The following is a 21,669-nucleotide window of genomic DNA, read 5'->3' as shown; positions in this document are numbered from 1 at the left end:
ATTGATTGATCCCAGGGAATTATCATGTTTCCTTCTGATGACTTTCCAAAGCACAGTAAACAAAAGTTGAGAAAACCCCATATTTTTACTCCTAACTGCAGTCTGACATTATTGCAGATATTCTAGTTTGGTATAATTCATAGCGTCACAAAAGAACAGTATTGCTACAAACTTGGTTAACCTTTTAAAACTGTAATTTATTACAAAGAAAACAAAAAAGAAATACAGGCACACTTAAATCAAATAAAGAGAGACAAGGTTTGCTTTGTGTATTTCTTTCTGTAACAAAGTTTTCCCTTCTATTTAAACACATCAAAGTACATGTATGCTTACACGAAGAATAACATTGACTAACATCAAGAGATTAAGGAAAGACAAGGTGCCCGAATATTGCTAAAGTTAAAAAGTATAGAATTAAAACCAAAAAGTACAGTTTCAAAATATGTCGTAAATCAACATATTGCAGGAGATATTTGATTTCCTTTCCTTCTCTATTTCCCTTCCATGTTAACAACCTAAAAATAGCATCATGGAATATTGTGTTTAAACTATGAGGTACAATATACTAGAAAACAATATGAGTGGAATAAAGTACAAATGAAGACACTACTGATGACGAATTCTTTTCTTGAGACTCTTTAAGTGGCATTCTTTATATATTCATGACAGTCTACGAGATCAATACATGTAGTAAAGAGTGACTTGCGGGGACTAAAGTATATCACCGGGTGGATATGGATGTTCTTTAAACCTATGCTCTATTGTCTTGTCACTGCTTTATCTCACATAAAAATGGATACACATGGTCATGACTACACCAAAGAATTACAAAATATTGACCACTATTACAACGTGCATCTCTGCATTCCTGCTGTATCCTTTCTTGTAGTCACTGTACATGTGTGTAAAACACCAACTAATCTTGGACTGTGGTCTGAAGTAAGGATTGATGGAAGTGCCCCCCTCCCCCTTGGTTGATCCACCTGGTCGTCATCTAGCTGTTCATCTGCAAGAGAAAGCAATGGTTAGAACTTTTGTTGTTGGGATGTTCACATGAACTAGTCAGGTAACCAAGTAGTTCTTATAAAAGCATAAGATTAACAAAAGTGATCAATCCTTCATCTTTTTTTCCGCATTCAAGTACTTACTTACATACGTCTTATATTACACATGCAATCTTGTGCTGTAAAGTAACCTGGACTCCAACTTACCCCAGCATTGTATGCATCTAGCTCTGCATCCAGCTGCTCTGCTGAGATGTTTTCTCTGCTCTTGCCTCCACGACCACCCCCCCTGCCGCGTCCCCTGCCCCCAAACCCTCCTCGGCCCCTGCCCCCACGTCCTCTACCGCCGCCGTAGCTGCCTCCACTGTGGGGCACACAAATGTCGGCATGGTTAGCCTTTCGTTCTGGAAACAAAATCTTTCATGGAAAATCATACCTAACAAAGTTTCAAGCATATAAAGTACTTTCAATCAATTGTCAATTGGTTGGTTACATATCCGTACTTAAAGTAACTTTGTAAAAAGTAAAAATGTGTCTGAAGGTTACACATCCTGGTAATAAGATACATAATATCACCCAAAAATTCTTGAACTTTAGAATACAACCACTTTTGCACACATTATGGGCAAATGCTCAAAGCTGATGCAGTACAGGGAAGTACAAAAGTATATTTCATTGCAACAATACAGTTAAAAACAAAGCTTAAGACTTGGGTCCATGATCTGTATGTAGGCAGCATTATACATGGAACACAAGCTTGAAGTGCCCCACACCTGTAACCTGCCATGTAGTGGTCCTATGTGCATTTCTCTAGGTCAGGGCACACGTCCCCACACTTGTGACATATCCAGATATGGGATAGCAAGGCTTGGACATGTGCAGGACCCACACCAAATTCAACCTCAAAACACCAAAATCAACCACAAAATCTTAGCATTAGTATCAGATCTTTTACAAGTTAGTCCATTACCAATACATCTATTCAAAGGATGATTCTGTCCTAGATTTTTTATTCAAGACAAGACAAACATTTTACAGGCAGAATATCTAAAATACTGCCATGTCTGCAAGAAGTTAGAGCAGCTCAATACATGCAATTATAAACACATGACAGGGCATCCATTATTTGTGCTTTAGGCAACAGTAGTAAAGGCATTCTACAGATAATTATGAGTTGAAGTACTAGTTCTAGGCTACTTTTCCATGGCTTATACATGCCATGTGGGAGAATATAAAGCAATACAGTGTATATTGCTTCATTCTTGCAGGCAACCCCGTTCGTACATATGCAAAAATGTTCATCCTACACACATTCAAACATGTATCAGTATGTGTCTTACGTTATAACACAGTCACTGAAGTTTTCCTTTGAAGAAACAGATAATCTACAACAAGTCTTACCCTTGTCTGGCACCACCACCACCGCCGCCACCACCACCTCCTCCACCGCCGCCGCCTGCTGCAGCAAGGTTTGAAGTCACCAACTGGATGTTCATTGACCGGCCTACAGAGAGAAATACAACATGGGTTGTTAGGATGATGTAGAGCTTCACATTACGTATCTATTGTATTGTTATAATGGGTTACAACAATGGTTTGTAATCTTAGTCTACATTTTATGACTCTTCAAGGCATTCCCTTACATGAGGCAAATGTTTAAACCTTTACTGATAAAAGATTGCAGTTGAGTGACTTATTTTCTGTGTGACGTCATCATCTATATCTCTTCTTTTCCAAAAATTGTCTCCCAAACATTCTTTCCTGAAAATTCAACAGCTGGAATTCCAATATTGTTCCAGATTGTACTTGGAGTAATTCTTGTTAACTTACCATCTAGTGGTACACCGTTGTACTGTTTCATAGCTCTCATGGCATCTGCTCTCTTCTCAAACACGACATCTGCCGTCCCCAGACTGCGACCTGACCTGTCATAGTGCACTGCTGCCTTCTTCAGGTTCCCAAACTCTGCGAACAGCTCCTATGGAGAGAAAAATTTGATTCAAAAATGTATTTTATTCCCCAAGACCAACATGTTGCCTTTACTGACCAGTTTGTGTGTTTGTGTGTGTGTGTGTGTGTTTGTGTGTTCTGGTATTGGCCACTGGATTTAAGCTAGAATGAATTCTGAATAATTTCAATACATCCTGCTGCACATCAACTTCTCTGAACAGGTATTTGACTGCACTGAAGTTCCTTTCATGATAAGTAACCTCTACCGCATCCTGCAGAAGTTGACAGCAGCTCTAGTATGGCATGAATAGTGACTAGGTATTGAAGGTTTCAAAATGTTATCATAATAATGATAGAATATCAAAGTTCAGTGTTCTCACCAGGATTTTTTCACAGTGTAGGGGTCAGGTACGGAAGTCCAACTTTGCGCGGCGCAAGTCACTCACGGAGTGCCAAAGCCATGATAACAGTTGGGAATCTGGCATCTTCCCGCACAAAATTTTGAAATTCGTAACCAAATAAAACACTATTTACTGCATTTTGAGGGATAGATTTTGTGAATTGAAGTTTTTTCCTGTCACAGACTCATTCTAAAGCCAAATAAGAACTTTTTATAAGATTTATGAAGGTTCTTCCCAGAATGAAACACCCCTATGCTGGTTGAAACACAGCATCAGGGTCCAGATCACAGCATCGGGGGTTCAGATTACAGCATCAGGGGCCCCTATGCTGAAAAGGCCTGGCGAGAACACTGAAGTTTATTAAAAGTGTTACACTGCTGTAAGGGGGGGAGTTCTTGGAAGTTGGAAGAGAAACTGGGAGTAGTTTAGATTTGATCTCTGAGTCTCTCTTCCTATCTTTGGTAGAAAAAAACAACGTAGGGGGTCACACATGCAACAGAACAATCCCAATGACCCACCTTGATGTCTGCATCAGAAACCCCGAAGTCCAGGTTAGATATGAGGAGTTTCCCCCCTGTGGAGATGCCTGTGGCTGTTCCGCCTAGCTGCGGCCCCCTCCGCGCACCCCCTCCTCCAACACCCCCATCAAACATGTCGTGTTGCCACACATCTGGCATGGACTGGGGCTGCAAGGATACAAAAGGAGGCCTTTAGTTATAACATGAAAAAGAATCATTGCATTAGCATGATATTACCCACATAAAAGAAGAGCTAAAGCACAAAAACATAGCTTTGTTTTTTGTATGCCTGCCATTTATTCAATGCCCTTTATTTTTATTTGATTTTATGAAATGAAGAAGCAAGTACAAGACACAGCAAGTAAGTGACAGTGTGATCTTTCATCGATACTCTCAAGACAACTTCCAGGTTCCTCTTGTTGTTTGTTTGTTTGTGCCTTTATTTACTCTCGAAATATGCTCTAATCGGCCTGTTACTTGTAGCAAGGACATTATAATGTCCTTGCTTGTAGTCTGTTCCTAAGAACTAAATCAGATGACACATGGCCTTTGTCTTTTTAATGTGCTCTGTTCAGTCACAAGGAAAGGAAAAGCCTCTGTGCTTTTCTTATGGAAATTAGATCAAACCAGCTGCAAAGCTATTTCATGTGGAGCAATGTGGAAGTTCAAAAGTCTGTGTCAATACCAATAAATGCCCATAACAGAAATTTTTGATGGTGGAATATTAGCTGCACCAGAATTTGGTATGTATATGTGATGCATCATAATTTGAGGACAAAATATAAAATGAACCTTGGTAAGCTAAAACCAAGAAGGTTGCTCAAATAAAAGGATGAGGTGCATTATGCATCTGTTCCAAGTCTTGTCTTGAAGATGTTGTTCTTTTGTCACATGTTGTGAAACTCCGCCATCACCTGTCCCATTCTGTCATGTTTTCAGTGCCATGGCGTCCTCGTGTCAGTCTATTTTGCATGTATCCTGTTTCGTACCGTGGGAGGGGGGCGAATTTTGTGTCCATGTAAATTGCAATAACTCCAAAAGCTGGAGAAAATAACCCACGTGGTGCAAGATGGATTGAAGAATATGCACAACATGACTGATAGATATCATCATTTTGGATCTAGTCGTCTCTTGACTTCTCAAATCTCCGATGAAAACGTCCATCCGGGTTTTCTTTGTCAGTGGTGGACATGATGACGCTAAAATGGCGTAGCCAACTGATGACGATATCCGGTTTGTAAAACTTGTTGACAGAACATGAAGAGAAGGTGTTCGGGCTTCAAGGGACCGAAAATACTAACCCTCGAGTACGGAGCAGACCTAGAAGCACCCCGTCTTCCCCTCCTCATGGGGCCACCGCCGCCGCCACCACCGGTACTGAAGCCTCCACCGCCGCCGCCGCCACGGCCTCGACTAGCGCCGCGTCCTCGGCCACCCCCTCGTCCGCGGCCGCCACCACGGCCTCTACCGCCGCGCCCGGGCTTGTTCAGCTTGATGATATCGTCGAGAGACATGTCCATCTTGTCCGTCATCGTGGAAGTGTGTCTTATTTAACTGGAACAGACAGCAAAAGTGGAAGAGAAGACCAGCTACTGCGTGCAGCACACCGACGCGGAGAAAATGGCGGTCTTTGAGTAACCGGATATACAATGCACTGTGGGAAATCTCATAGGTTAATTATCAAAAGCGGCATCTACTGGAATGAATGTCAACTGCAGACAAGTTTTGTAGCCTACCGGATCGAGAGGAAGCAGACAATTAACGTCTTCCAAAAATGAGAGAATTCAGACTGATCATATTTGTGACACAGGCAATACACGTACAGTGGGCCGAAAGATGTGAAAGAGAAAAATACATTGACAGGAAGACATCACAATTTTAGAAGCCTTTTAACACACACATAAACTCATATCCCACATTATCAAGGATTGACTTCCTTCAAGCCTACGTTATGGTTACTAACTGTTAGTAATTTCGACGGGGAAAGGCTCTAGAAAACAAAGCTACACGGAACAGCCCAATCAAGCTACAATATCAATATTGCTGCTACAGTAATTTCCCAAAGGAAAATATAACGCTAAGATCAAATTTAACGGTTAGTAGTTACCGCTTAGAAATTCAATTCAAACACTTTAATGACTATTGCTAGTCCTCCAGGGACCTGAAGTTGAAACAAAATGGCGTGCAGTGCTTAAGCTGACCTTACAAGTTCAATCTACACAGATTGTGTAGGGATTTTTGTTGTTTTTATATTCATCACGCCACGATGATCAGTTCTTAGTATTAAGTTCGAATTCTCAGCGTGTTTTGCTATTACATGTGTGTTTAGAACGTTTAAGATGATTGCATGCCTAACCCCGAAAAATCATAACGTTATGTAGATGCAACGTTATGTTAAGATGTCACTTCAAACACACGTCACTTTTAGCCGCAGCTCTATCGAACATCCGCCCACTCTGTGTAACTCAACCATCCTACGCTAGGTGCCGCTTTTAACAAACTCCTGAAATATAGTACTCGTACATGTATTACCAGTCGCTCTAACTCATGAGACCAGTCCCCGAAAATGTTGTAGGTATCAACAATGCATACAGAATATATCCTTAAGTATGACAATGCGACTCACAGCAACAGATACCGAAAACACAAGAGTCTATTTTCAAAGGGATCGTTGAAATTTACAAACAAATAGTTACGCCTGTCCTCTGCGAATCTCTATAACTTTCAAAAAATACTGTCACGAAGACAGAAGACAAAAAGAAACGCCAACATCAGAGTTCCAAAATACCAATTACTTTGCAAATTCGAGGTGAGTATATTTGCTTGTGTTGAAGTTAAGCCGCTGATCGATCAAACTTTATCATCAATTACTTTGGTCTTTTGGTTGTATGACATTGAACAACAATACCTGTACCTGTGTCTTTTTTTATTACTATTACAAGATTCAAACAATACAGCACATAGTGGTGCCGCACTCGAGCGAAGTTGCTTATATCAACCCTCTATCTTTGAGCGTTAGCTCTGGTTGTGTTTTACGTAGCTGACAGCTTAGTTCACCAACTTGTGTATGTCGCGTATTCGCCGCACATCCCCAGCCCAGGGGACCGGTTGGTACCGGTAATAGGCGGTACAGCGTCCATTAGTGGGTCCTACAGGAGGCGACCGTCAGCAACATACCTGACTCCCTCAACTAGGCTTCCTACCGCCGGGAATTTACGCACAGATCCTTTGATTTTTTTTTCCGTTCCACGTTCACATTACTGGTTTTGTAACCGGCGTGCAATTTTCTCATGATACATTTGTATTATTATTCTACTAACGTTACTAAGACACAAGTCATTAAAATTGAAACATCACATTCGTCATATTGCTGGGATGAAAGCGCTGTAATGCATCATGTGTATTATCTGATCTGAACCCTTCCCTGGATGTAGTGCGTCAACCCAAAGCGATATTCCCCTGTGACTATTATCTCCCAATCCTTTCATACAGCACGCTTCATCCCGTGATCAATATATCTGCGTCCTTCCGGCTTCTTAGTACGCGGGAAAACAAGTTTTGACAAGCTGTGCGTGGTAAATGTCACCCTCCGCCCACCGAAATATTCCTTCTAATGGAGGCCAGTTCTGTTGCCATGGTAGCGGCCAGGAGGCTTTGGTTAGCCCTCGGCTATGTGATGCCTCGGCTGGTGTTAGAATAATGATGGTCATGAATGTTAACAGCGTCTTTAACTTAGCTAGTGAGACAGATGAACCATCTGGGCGATCATGACGCTCTGACCGCCATAAAACCAAAGCTACCATACAGGCGGAGTTCTAAAAATACCCTCCACAACTGGGCGAAATGAAAACCCACTTATTGTTTTTAGGCTAGGCTAGGCAAATATGCCACTTCTTTACTGATAGCCACAGATAGCTGCCATTTGATTTAGGAAAAGTATTTTTCCGTCGAATCTAACATATATCTACACAATAAATGAGTGTGCCAAATGTGCCTAATTGATGTTGCAAAACTCAGGAAGGTCACCCCACTTAGTGCTAATGCTTTTTCAATTGAAGTGGGAAGCACTCAGATGCATAGATGTAAACAGCTCTCAACACGCACATGTCTATCACTAACTTCAGCGCGTGCTGGATCTGAACGACAAAAATAATCCAAGCTGTTCACCAAAGACTTTCCTAAGCACTTCTAAAAAATCAAATAACACAGGGGCTGGAATGATACGCGAATCAATTGGCACACGTATTAATTTCAATGTCACGATTGGTCGAAGCGTTGATGAACCATGCACGTTATACACAGCTAAAACATGGCGTCCACTGCGTTGGACGCGTTTCAAAATTACCCCTGTCCTTGGTGCTGAAACCGGAATCACACGTCGTGAAACTCACATCAGCAGAAGGAATTCCAGCGATGGTATTATCTGATCTCGAAACTATAAAATGCAGAAAATATCTCTATCATAATTGAAGGATAGTTAGTTTCGCTATTTCGATATTTTCGCCACTGCAAGGCAAGTCATGTCAAGTTACGTTTACCGGGTTTCCACATATTCTGTGTTACTTTCGTATTTTTAGATCATAACATCGTGAAAACTTCAATTAACATGTACACCATGCCTCAATCAAATTTTACACGTCATTTTCATGCTCAGGAAGACAAGTTGCCTCTAATAATGCGTGGCTAATTCATAAGATGCCCTTCACGAAATCCTGACATCTTTACACGCCATGTAAGATGGCGTCCTGTCTGCCCGTTCTCCCCAGCCTGTCCGCATTTTCCCGCCATCTTGCACCTTCTGACAGATTTACGGCGGCGGTTAGACCTCATTATCACTACAATTAATAGTAATGATAACTGCCGTATATCATAAATCCTGTCCCCGACATATCCCCGGACGCACGGCGGGGGGAGAGACGGATTTGATTACATTTTACGACTTTCTGTGGTCCCAGGACCATATGATTATCTCAAAGGCCTCATCACGTCCAACTGCCAAAATGTATGCTATGTGGGCCTAGATCTACCGGCATTAAGTGTTTCAAAAGAAGAATATCCATGAAATGAAGACCGTGTGTGTTAAAGCCTGTTCAGAACCACACACCTATCATGAGTATTCAATTTAGACATCTCGGAGTGGAAGTAATTTCGCGTGATTTTTCATCAGCGCAGAGCTCGGCAGGGTTATGGATTATGTAGAGCGAAAGCGGGGCAATAAAATATTGATCATATTCGCTGCTCCCATAATCCCGCAGAGGGATGGGGGTGCTCGGTTTGGGTATGATTAAGATGTACAACGCGTGCTCGAGCTGTCAATCATTTTTACTTTCAATCCTGGTCCCGCGATACTGGAGCAGATACCGCCATGTCAGGAGTGTGGTGCTTCTATCATCACCGCGCACAATCTATAGGCGCGATATCTGTTTATTGTCAGGCAAATTCGGCTAATGTCCTATTTGTGGACTGCAAATTAAGTACATTTGGCGAGGCTGACAAGTTTTCGCTGCAATAAGTGCCTATTTACGCGCGGCAATCAGACCCTATTTACGGGCGATGGTGTGATTTCCCCCGGCGAGGGAGCGCTGCAATCAAATCACAAGAAAAGTCCTGAAAAAGAGCGACCAATCAGAGGGCTGGGTTCCAGCGAGATTGACAGGCGTGTGGGTCGATCCGGCGTTTGGATGAGCAGCTACGGAAAGCTGACTTGCTTGCTCATGTATACATGCTGCGCACGGGTGCTGGCTTCTGGGGAGAAATTTGCAGGTGGGAATGATGGGAACTGGGACTTCTAGGTACTGATTAGCATTTATTTCCTTACGCACCCCTTGCCACAGAACTGTCATGGAGAAAGAAAAACGCGAACTGTTGTGGGACCAAGCCAAGGCTGAGTTTAAATGACTTTGTTCAGGACGTGGAAAGTGTTCAGAAGGCAGCGAAGATGTTCAAATCTACAGTCACACCGTGGACGCTCCTCATAATCGTGCCCGTGGCCTGGATTCTCGTCAGCTCGGCTTCAGGGGCGCTCCCTACCTGCCCGACGGTCTGCAAGTGCCGCTGCAACAACGTCACTTTGCTCTGCTCAGTCGATTGCACGTACCAGAACCTACAGACGGTTCCGACCGAAATCCCGCGGACTACGACTTCTCTCAGCCTGGTCGCTAACGACCTAACGGTTATAACCGACGACTCCTTGGCCAGGTACTCCATGGTACACTCCATATGGCTCAGCTACAACGAAATAAAGACCATATCGGACCAGGCCTTCATGCGACTAGGAGCGCTGAGAAATCTGGACTTGGGAAACAACGAACTAACAGATTTTCCGTGGAAGTCATTGCAATATCTACCTGGATTACAGCTCTTCAAACTGAACAACAACAAGTTGAAGTACATCCCGATTGAAGCTTTCAATCGCATGACCAAGTTGCGGTCTCTGAGGATACACCATAACGAAATAACCGCCCTTCCCCCCGGTGCCTTCGACCGCATGAACTCTCTCTCGCATCTGCTTCTCCACGCCAACCCGTGGCACTGTAACTGTGGGGTGCAGTGGCTAGCCGACTGGCTCAAAACAACGACCGTCGACGTTCAACAGCGTAAGGACATCACCTGCGCCACACCTGCTGAGCTGCACGGCGAGAGAGTCGATCAGGCCGAGGAGCTGCCCTGTAAAGCTCCCACGGCACGAGCCTGGGTCATCCCCAAAGGTATAATCCCCGTGGAGAGTAGAGTATACCTCCACTGTGCTATAGACGGGGACCCACTCCCGACCGTCAAGTGGATAACTCCAGCGGGGACGGTGAGGCCCAAGGATGAGGGTACAGACAGGATGATAGTGCTGCGGTCGGTGCAGTACAGAGACAGAGGCACGTATATCTGTGTAGCGACAAATCCCGCAGGATCCGTCAGCTCCAAACTGACTCTGACCCTCACGCGAGACCCTGTCCCTGTTGTTGTTGTGAAGACGACAATGGCACCTAAAATGGCTCCGACGTCGGGCAAACCCGCGCCGACAGCCGCCGGAACTCCGCCGAAAGGTCCCACGGAGAAGGGGGGCGTTAGCCCCGCCGGGCAACCCGTGGCTCCAACCTTGTCATCTGTCACAACTGTTCCAACACGAGGTGGTGGTGTTGTACCCACTCGACCCTCTGGAAGAATTGTACCACGACCAACGGTCCCCAAACTACAAACAACTACAATTCCCGACGTATGCTCAGATTTTACATCTCAAGCGCCGAACTCACAAATAGCTAGCGATCTAGAACTTTCCATTGTCAAAGTGTCAACGGAAGAAGCAACAGTTAGATTTGGGTGTACGTTAGACTGTGCACGGCCTCTGTTTTGTGCGAACATGACAATTCTCGATGAAAACTCAAACCGAAGCATCTCTAAGCTTCTGGCGGTGGAAGTCGGAGGTGCGTCCGACCATCATCTAAAGCACCTGCGGCCAGGAACACTGTACCGGCTTTGCCTTTCAAACAAGGTGTGTACCACGTTTTCAACGTTGCCTGGTAAGACGTACATGGAAGAGATGTTAGGACCGATCATAGTTGGCACCTTTCTGTGCGGAATGGCGATCATAACGTTATCTGTAGCCAGTATCCACTACGCTATCATCCAGTGTCGAAAACCGAAGGTTGTCATCAAAACAGAAACGGATGAAGAGGAAGAAGAAAATGGCGGCAGTCTTTGTGGTTTCTTGAGTATTTGTCGGCGGCGACTCGGAGAAGCACAGCCTGACGTAAGTGGAAGCAGACCAAACGTGAACGTGAGACCGAGATCAGATTGTGTCACGTTGGTGGACAATGTGTACGAGAACAGGAACTCGTACGTTGACGATCCCACGCTAGGCGGCCATCGAAACGCGGCTCTTCGGTCCTCCATGATGAGTTCGCCCGACGACAGCGACCCCAAGGCATCGATGAGAAAACATCTACAACGAGAGGACACCAACCGTATGTCGGAACACATTTACGAGGACATAGAACCCGAACTTTTAGGGGCTGCTGCTGCCCCGATCGTAAGAAACGACGAAGATCTCTTGGACGAGGATGGAAGTAACGCCGAGAGAAACCTTGGAAGGCGCGCATCAAAATCTCGAAGAATTCCTCGCGCCAAGACCATGGCTTCTTTCACACAGTATCAGTACTGTCGGCTGAAGCATTCAAAGAGTACAAGTTTCTGAGATGATAATATTAATCTAAGAAACACGACAGAAATGACGGGGTACATAGTATCTAGCCTCATTACAGCTAGCTGACAGTACGTAGAACTATTTCATTATACTCTGACTGTAGTTCCAGAGGTACAATGGATTGATGGAACTGAAAACAGCATGGACACAATTGACTTTAAGGACAGCAAGCAACATAGGCAACACTGTCTCACCTTGAAAAGGTAATGTCACTCGATACTCTTTCCCACCTGAAAAGAGGCGATTGTTGTGTATATTTTGTATGTATAGCTGTATTGTAACACGAATGTGACGAATGCATTATGTGGAAATGTACTATAACGATGGCGCTGAAGTGATCAACAATTTTGTCGGTGAAACAAAACTCCGACTTGTAAATAGTTGCTGGAATCTGTGAACCAATATGCGCTCTTCTGGTGTTTGAATGACAAATTTAAACTTCAAATTGTAATATAGATTTTGTAAATGAAATACAGTCAAAGCGTGAACTCAACGCTACCAAAGTTGCAAGTATTGACTTGTGAGATATAACTGTAATGTGAATGAATTCTGTCATTGTCAGATGTGATACTCGGCAATTTTCAACGGTTAATGCTAAGCTTTTGTGTCAATAGTTCATTACTTTTCCTAAGGGAAATTGATACCATTCAGCGACAATACATTCCATGTAAGTGATGTCAAGTCCGTGGATCCCCTGACGATGAAATCGTCCTGTGTGAATATAGCCCCCTAAATCCCAGATCGTGAGGTCATGTCTGTACTTTAGATTATGACAAATTTTCTGTCAAACATGTTATTGTGATATTTCAAAGAGGAAATTGTGAGTATTGTGTTCACATGGCAGCTATACGCGTCATTGTAATAAAGTCACCTGTTATTGTTCAAAACATGGATATTCCTTGGCTAAACTAATTTCAAACAAAGCCGTAGCATATTATCTCTAACTGAATACCTTGTTATGAGAAAAATTCTATTAAGTCGCCTCTTTCATCTGTCACACTGTAATAGCTAATACCGGAGGCGCTCTAAATGGCGGCCAATCTGAACCACCTGCCACCGGAAGCCGACGGCAGGGTTCTGACGAAAGGAATAAAGACCAGGAAGATCTAACTAACGACTGAGGGGGCTTTGCTACACAGATATTTCTTCATCTTAACATTACTACAGCTAAACAGAGGGTTAGAGAAAAGAAAGAAGCGACGGAAAGAAGACAGATGCATTTCTTTGTCAGGAGTGTTGTCGGTGATTTCGGCCTCTGTCCTTGGTGCTGATTTCGTTTTATTTCACATTAAAAACATCAGCGACCACTCCTTTTCTACTGGTGCTATTTTTCCTGTCCTCCAGTACTTCTAAGAAGCTAGAAAAAATCCATCTACGCCTGCTATTGGCTGTGAATACCCATCTGCTGAATACGACAGGACAAATGTCCAAATTTGGGCAACAAATCCCGCTCGCTTACTCACACCCAAATGAATGCAGAATTCCACCACACCCAAAGTGGGACTCATCCTTACTGTCGATGCCATCTTTGCCCCAGGCCTTTTCTGCTCCATTTCGCAACAACTCTTGGCGAGGGTTAATCCACCGGACTTGATGTTTATCAGTCGTCAATTTCATAACGAAACTGACGGGTTGTTTTATCACCTCTGTACTAATATCGATACGACAATATCTCATTTCAAATCTTTCGCTATGGTTTGTAAATCACATATGTGTCCACAACTTATGTATCGACTTTCACTGTTTGTGATTTTATCGCTATTTCAATCAAAAAGAAATTCATATTTTCATCTGGTGTCGTTTACCCTACAAAATATGATAAATTGGATCGCTTTCTCATGTGATCAATGACAATGAAATCGATAGTACTGAGGACGTCTGGACAATCGTTTCTAAAGCAAGGTACCCTTCAATAGCTTGTGACGGGCCTTCTGTGGTTTCTTACTTTTTGTCGTTGTGTACTTGTCTTGCTTCTGTGTTATTTTCTTTTTTATATAGGTATAAGACACGGTGCATATTACAAGTCTTTTTCTTAGATACTAAGTAATTGGCGCTATGATACACTGCACATGCACAGCTTTCCCAGTACACCAAAATCCACTTTGGAAAATGGTGAATTGGCCGCCAAGGATCTAACATTCTCAATCCTTCCCGGAGGCGAACATGTTTCTCCTGGTACGTTTTATGTCACCGCCATTTTTACAGAGTTGATCCTCTTTGTCAGAGGGCTTCATCTCTGCGTTCTGTGTCATTGTTTTAACATTGTCTTGCAAAAGAACACCAGCAGAATGAAGTCGTCATAAGAAATATCTGGCATTGGTATCTCAGCTTGTAACCTAGAAGATACTCAACACGTGTGTTAAGCCCAAGATGATGATCTTCATGGGCGTGATCTCGGCATAAAGCATTTGCCCCTCTAAATGCTCCTACAATAAATTGGCAACGGAAGTTCCTGCTGTAGTTTTCAACCTTTCTGTACAGATGTATAAAATCATATAACCCCTTTCCACAACACATCAAAACATCCGCACCTTCACTGTTAAAAAATTCCTCAAAGAAAGACTGATTACACTAGAGTACACAAACAAGCCATTACAATACTGGTGGTAGCTGAATGTATGTACATATGTATTTCAAGTTGACCTCGGACCTCTCACACTCTATTTATTGCAACACATTTGATTTTGTTCATTACTGTCTGTCAATTGCAGATGTCGTGTATCACATTTGATTTTGGTTATGACTGTCTATCATTTGTATGGGTGTTCTTCCTTGTATTTTGATTTTAATGTATTTAATGCGAATATGGACTCCAGGAAGAATAGTGTAAGATTGTAAATGATTTTTACACTAATGGAGATCCCTATAAAACAAACAAACAAACAAAAAAAGGAATCATATCGCTGGCATGTAGGAAAAACATACACAACTGGAAAGATGTGAAAATCACGAATAAAACCCTAATTGAACGGATACCAGATTAGGTGGAAATAACGGAGGCTCTGATTGATATACGATTTCATCTCTTTCCCACCGTAATAACCTGAACAATAAAGTGGATTTCGGACAGGATAAAGTGGATTAAATGTCCTCTGCCATCCGTCTTCGGCCACAAACAGTAATTGGCAGGAACTGACAGTCGGATCACTGTAGGCTGCGTGAAGATGTGACTGGGTGACACACTTTAACAAATAAATGTGATTGTTATAATAGCGTTGGTTCCAACGTTGTAGACGCCGTGAGCGTCTGAGTGAGCTAAATAAGCATTATAGTAGTGTTCAAGATTTATTCATTCCTTTACCTTTTTCTTATCATTGTTTTAGCAACGATCTAACGGTCAAAGTGACTGCTAGGTTTGAATATGACATTGGCAGAAGTGAACATGTTCACAGCACTGTTTGAGTAAAAGAATGAGTCTGCTCACCATGCATGGCACGCGGAAATACCACACTATTGGAACAATGGTGGATTTACAGTGATTCGCAATTCGTGTGAGATATTCATCCCTGTACAACCGAGAGAAAAGAGTGGAATTAAAATCGACCAGTGCGATAGGAGGGAATGAAAAAGGTACTCCATCCATCCATCACACCTCACGCCACGTGCCACAGTGGTACAGTAATAAACCACCGCGCCTCCCCATCCATCTAGATCAACAACAACAGGAAACTAATTGTAATCTCGATACAAATCCTTTTTGACACTTAATGTGACTTTCAAACACCTAAAAGTTCTGTCGCGAGCTGCAAAAGATGGTCGTGTTCGAAAACATCGCAGTGAAGCGCTGTTTTACACAGATCTATGAATAATCTTTGTATTTATTATGTATGCGTGAAATAGGCAGCTTAATATCTGTAAAACCAGCCAGTCGTATTATAACATGATAACTGAGTGGCAAGCAGGCTGGTGTCATATGTCGGTTTGTTGGTATCCCTTACTCTCGGTCATCAGCACGTTTGCACGGAAGCGTGTTCCATGCTGAATTCCCCATGGCTGCTTCAGAAGCTCTTCTCTAATACCAGAGCGACATGCAGTCATAACAATAACCCCAGTCCCTCATGTCTGATCAGTCAACGGCAGGGATGACTGGAAACAGAACACGTCCATGACCCGTGTGTGTGAACCCTGGGCCTCATTTTCATCCGATGTAGGTAGTTCCATGAGACAACTCAAATGTTCTCTAGTAATGTTTGCTGCAAAGTTAAGACAAAGATTATAACACTTACCGCAAGATCTTCTCCTAAGAATCAACGTTTGGTGCCGTTCTGCAACATCTTACAGGTCACCGACATCGCACAAGCGAAAGATGCTGACTTCACGACAGTATTTGTTAATAAAATGAATGGCTGCACTTCCATCTCCACATGTCACGTACATGGATGTTCTACTCTCATCTTTACGACAATGACATGTGTGTTGTAGAAATCTTTCTAGATTTCAGTCAAATACACACAAATATGATACATTGTAAAACACACTTGTGGCAAACTAACTTACTTGGATCAAGTGTAAAATATGCACAAATATAGGACCTCATGTACTGTTCGAATCAATGTTTAACATATACAATACCAACATACTTTTCAGGGGACTCTATCACCAAGGGCATTGTGTAGGGCGGAGCTTCCTCTATAACAAAACCATTCAGTAAACGTAACAACGAGTGGAACTGTACTAAATTAAAAGTAGTACAACGTGTTAGACTAATATCCAGGCCCATACAGATGTCATACTCGTAATTTACGTCCCCAAATTAAATCTTCATCACCTTTCAACCGCACCAGCTATTGTGAGATTATGTTATTTTATCATGAATGAAATTTATGGCCCCACTGCAAATATCACAAACAGGAGTAATCGCACGCTGTTAGGTGAAAGATACGTCATCTGTTCACGGAGGAAAATGCTGATAGTTAGTGTGGTTGTAAGTTTTGTTTTTGTGTTGTTTTTCAAAAATTTTGAACAAAAAAAACAGAAACTGCTTGCTCTTTTTCGGTTAATTTTTCACAGAATTTAGCCTGAAATAAAGCAATGAAATATTGATTATTCCGCCTCTATTATGAGGACGGCATGCGTTTATCCCATAGATCAAGCGATCGAAATCGTCCCTTTCACCTGTCAATCACACGGGCGCACCGGAAACCCCGGGCTGCAGCATTTGTAAGCGTTGGAGGCCTTTTGTGAGACCTTTATCAGTGGGATTTCTATATTCTCCAAGCAGAGGTTTCCGCCGAGAGGGCTAGGAATGGCCGCGATCTTTGTCGATTCTCTCCCTACGGAACCTCTACTTGGTTCTTGCTAGCAGTTTTTGGTTTTGAATCGGTTGCAACATTTGTAAGCGTAGGGGGCCTTTTGTGAGACCTTTATCAGTGGGATTTCTATATTCTCCAGGCAGAGGTTTCTGTTGAAATGGCTAGGAGTGGACGCAATTTCTGACGTTTCTCTCTCCCCTCTACCGAAACCTCTGTTTGGAGAACAGAATGTCTATGTTCTTGCTAACAGTATGGGTTTTAAATCGGGTTTGCTTTGCTCTACACGCAGTGCACTATGTAACGTGAGCTTGTGGCATGATCGGACTGTCAAGCATTCAACGTCAAACAAGGTTTATTTCTTTTCACAACGTGTTTGCTGCTTTTATGATCCAACAAGTAATCTATTTTCAGTAACAGTACATCCATTTTTCGTTGTCACTTTGATACACTGTTATTGTGCCAAAGGCTCTTTGCGTGTGCCACAATGAAGTGCTGAGAGTCTGTATTACAAACAGTGCTATCGCGCGTTCGGCATCATTTACCTCATTAATGACGGGTACACTGATTTCCCATGGTGCCTCTCGGGGACACCTGCTTTATCTCAGGAGGGATTCGGTGTGACGGTTACGTTGCCATGGTTGCAATGTTGACTCTGACGGAAAGTCTTCCCGGAAGGTGTTATGTCTGTCACACGTTAACATGTTTACTTATATAGAAAGAATAAATTGCAACATTTGTATTTTGCTTCATGTTGTACTCCATCTGTTACCCCCGTGTCTTGTGTGTTAGTGTTCACAAGTACAAAACAGCACTCACATGGTTTGTACACCCATGTACCTTGTGATGGTCAGTACTCCTATTGCTTACAGCAACAAACAGTATGCAATATCGCTTCTATTGCAACGTCAACAATGTCAGCAGTCCGTTTGAAAAGATGTGTTTGCACTCAATACAACCATCCCTGCCCTTGGTGCTGAATTCGCTTACGTACTGTGTTAACTTTAAGTTAGTCATTGCCGTCCCAAGAGTTAAAATACGTTCATATTCAATTTCATTCACACTTGCTAGTACCGTTCTGTGAACTATGATGTAATCTTTATGTCCTGTATTTGTAGTGTCCACGATAACAAAATACACTTTTTTCCTGTCGTATTTACAGTAGGTATGCTACCTGTATCCAAAGGTCATATCGCTAAAAAAAAGGTCTGATGCTTTGAATGGTATACTGTTTCGCTCAGTGAAACTCCATTCGTACAAACGACATCACGCGCACGGCCACATGCTCCACCGACATAAGAGCTTTTCAGTCCCGTAAATACGAATCAGAACAGAGCGATTGAACATCAGTAATGCACTAATATCAAAATGAAATTCTGAGCACGACGGGAGGGAAGCCGCGCGCACACTCACAAGTGAGCAGTAATTAGGCAACTCAGGCTCTTCAAAAGAACGGAAACACTGCAAGGCATACTAATGTACATCAGTACGGGGAAGGTACGATCATCAAAATGATAAAAATGATCTGTTATCTGCAATAGGAGCGGTACATCGACGCCTTTTCGACGAAGTTCCAAGTCAGTTATAACCTTTCAAAGATTGATGAGGGACTGAATCATGTTCAGTTGTTTCTTGACACTTAATGGAAAAGCTAACCTGAACGCGAAAAAAATGATACCATGTTATTCGTGGGAATACTGCTGAAATGTATTCCAAACACGTGGCGTGTGGACCATCGCTGTGAATTAATATCATGCTTCTTTTTATCCCTGCATTATTACAGTGAAATCCACTCATATTTAGCTCATGCGCTTCCGCTTTTCATCAGAAAGTCATGAATTTAGATATGAACAGAATGCGTTAGATTTGTCTGTTTATTGCTCAATATTGTAGCAATATCTGTAAAAAAACGACGGAACAATAAAACGCACTCACCCGTAACAACCCCATTGCAAATAACTAACAATCAGTATTTCCTATTCCTAGAACACTCTCAATTATCATCTCTATAGGAGACGTTATTTTGAGCAATAAGCGAACGGATATGTAGGCGAAAATCGCTGGTGCGGAACGGAGATGTCAAAGGTTATAAGCAATCAATAGTAATGAACCGCTATATTGTGGGCAAACTAGCGCGACGTGACACGTCACTGGTATGCGTTAGAGCTGCTTTCAATGTTAAATACATGGTATAATTGCTCTACCTATCTGGTTTAGATCACATAACTGAAGGATTTAATCAAAAATACTGTGTAGCTGACAGCCTTATAAAAACCCACAAGCTTACTGACTCTACAGTCGTTTTGATGTCTTAGTTTGAAGAAATGACAGCAAATATCTAAAGAAGACGATGAATCACAATATTTTTGTATTGTATTTATAATCCGCACAATAACTGGATACTATGTTATTTCCTACGATTTCAAAGAAGTAGCAAATATTTCAACCCATTTTCGATCAGAGAAAACATTGCAGCGGTGTAGTCTGACCTAGTTAATGTATATGTAACGACAGATTCAGGATCAATGGACGCGCCTGCTGGGTGCACAATTTTACAGGGATGCTGTGACCGCTGTTCCGTGTCGCTGCCTTAATAACGCTTTCAGCATATTCCAAATCATTGCTGCGGAGATAGGGGCATATTGAAGCCATGCATTATGAAAACATCACATTACATGTGTAGGTATAATGACTAGGGTACTAAGCAGGATCTGGGAGAACTGTGTATAATGACTGTATATTTGTGCATACTTAAAGAGTACGAAACATTACATTGTTTATGTGAGTACAGGCTCACAAAAAGAGCATTGGTACCTGATATTTGTTGCCGCTTATTACTTTTTGTATTAGGGAAGACATCGTAACAGACGCTGGTTGAAATGTCCGTATATATTTCTCGCCCAAATGCCTTACATTTTGGTTGGTTCGGTTTTCTGCTTCTAGTTCTAGTGATTTTCTATTTTTACACGGCCCTACAAGCGCGTTTGATACAGTACAAAATTAAAATAGCCATTCGGTGGACAACCTTTGTTAGTTTACTTTGACAAGTAATATTTCCAATAATCCACAGATTACGACAAAAGCAACGGTGTAGCCATTGTCTGGGGTTAGAACCCATAAAGGAGGCTTATCATGAAATTGGAGCAGTACCGTTTCATGCGTTTTTATGGACCGGATTTTCTAATAAAGAACATGTGGTTTTGGCGCCAGACAAAAACTATCAATATCAATCAAACTGTATATTTCACAGCAGGTATCAATGTAGAACAGGGTAGGAAAGTATCATTAGCATGGTCAGTATTGTAACGCTGTTGGCAGACTTAAGATCTTGGGGTAAAGGCAAATGTGGTTGCGATTTGCTGTGACCCACTGACGTTAAAAGACTCAAATACACAGCCTTAAAGTAGGCGCCCGACGATTCACCTTTCCTGTAAGGTAATCCTCAGACATAAACAAACGCCTTCCCCCCAGTTGAACTCCGGATGAACTCCCGTTGGGTGTTTCACACGGCGGTTCTGAACTTGTTTTACGACCATCCCGTCTGCCAGGCGTCTAGCCAGTCTGGATCTGTAGCGGAGATATCCCGTCTGCTCCATAAGCCCGGACGGCACGTGGCGACATGCTGGCGCCGCAGGATGGAGGAGTCTACATCATAGCACTCTGCGGTAAAACATTGCGGTTTGGTTTAACTATAGTGTGAACGCTATATAAGACAGCACACATTGTATACTTGCTCATTCGAGCCTTTGACCATCGAGAAAGCCACACACAAGGCGAAACTAGTCTGGATGTGGGCTTGAATAAAGTTCTAAACGGGAACATGCGGCTACAGCGTCTTTTCTGAAGATACGACGTGAGTGTGTACGATTGGCTTGAGGTTGCTCACTACTTTGCCTATAGTATGAACGATTGTTCACGCATTTGCTTCAATCATTTAGGCCTTGAAGCTGTCTCGTAAACTTTCATCTTTTTCTGTTTCTCCAGACCCTAACTCTACCAGAACAATACGGAAGAAAATAAGTAAAAGAATGCACATTTAATGTAGGTTTACCACCTTAAGCTAATACATCATCTCTTTAGCTGTCCCCATAAATCTAACGAGCGGTATGACTAGATAACTGCCTTTCCGCGACTGGCACGGTTTGTAGATGTGATATCATTCCTACTGGCGCCAGGCGGAGGGTAATAAAAAGTGAAGGATCTATTTTTTTCTCTCAATCCAGGCTCAATCGCTGTTCAACCGCAAATTGGGTTTTCTTTGCTGATAAACAGAACATGATGTACCACATTTTCTAAACTGGCGACTTAGATGTACGGAACAAAACCAAACCAGGAAGCACGTGCATGTTATGT

At 42.5% G+C, this 21,669-nt stretch overlaps 2 protein-coding genes across 2 annotated transcripts; one reads left to right on the top strand and one right to left on the bottom strand.

The window, feature by feature from the left end:
* Positions 1 to 620: 620 nt before the first annotated feature.
* On the bottom strand, positions 621 to 5,519 carry LOC136439881 (THO complex subunit 4-like). The gene is made up of 6 exons (XM_066435538.1): positions 5,175 to 5,519; positions 3,874 to 4,041; positions 2,835 to 2,982; positions 2,406 to 2,508; positions 1,212 to 1,368; positions 621 to 1,006 (listed from the first exon to the last, which is right to left on the bottom strand). Exons 1-6 carry the CDS (start codon positions 5,403 to 5,405, stop codon positions 995 to 997), a joined length of 819 nt encoding a protein of 272 aa, XP_066291635.1. The 5' UTR covers positions 5,406 to 5,519; the 3' UTR covers positions 621 to 994.
* Positions 5,520 to 9,229: 3,710 nt separating this feature from the next.
* LOC136440820 (immunoglobulin superfamily containing leucine-rich repeat protein 2-like) lies at positions 9,230 to 13,283 on the top strand. The gene has a single exon (XM_066436943.1). The coding sequence runs from the start codon at positions 9,812 to 9,814 to the stop codon at positions 12,056 to 12,058; it is 2,247 nt and encodes a 748-aa protein (XP_066293040.1). The 5' UTR covers positions 9,230 to 9,811; the 3' UTR covers positions 12,059 to 13,283.
* The last annotated feature ends 8,386 nt before the right edge of the window (positions 13,284 to 21,669 follow it).

This window comes from Branchiostoma lanceolatum, chromosome 8, assembly GCF_035083965.1.
Source record: "Branchiostoma lanceolatum isolate klBraLanc5 chromosome 8, klBraLanc5.hap2, whole genome shotgun sequence".
Lineage (NCBI taxonomy): Eukaryota > Metazoa > Chordata > Leptocardii > Amphioxiformes > Branchiostomatidae > Branchiostoma > Branchiostoma lanceolatum.
Note: the sequence above shows the minus strand (reverse complement) of the source record. Positions and strands in the feature narration are given on the sequence as shown.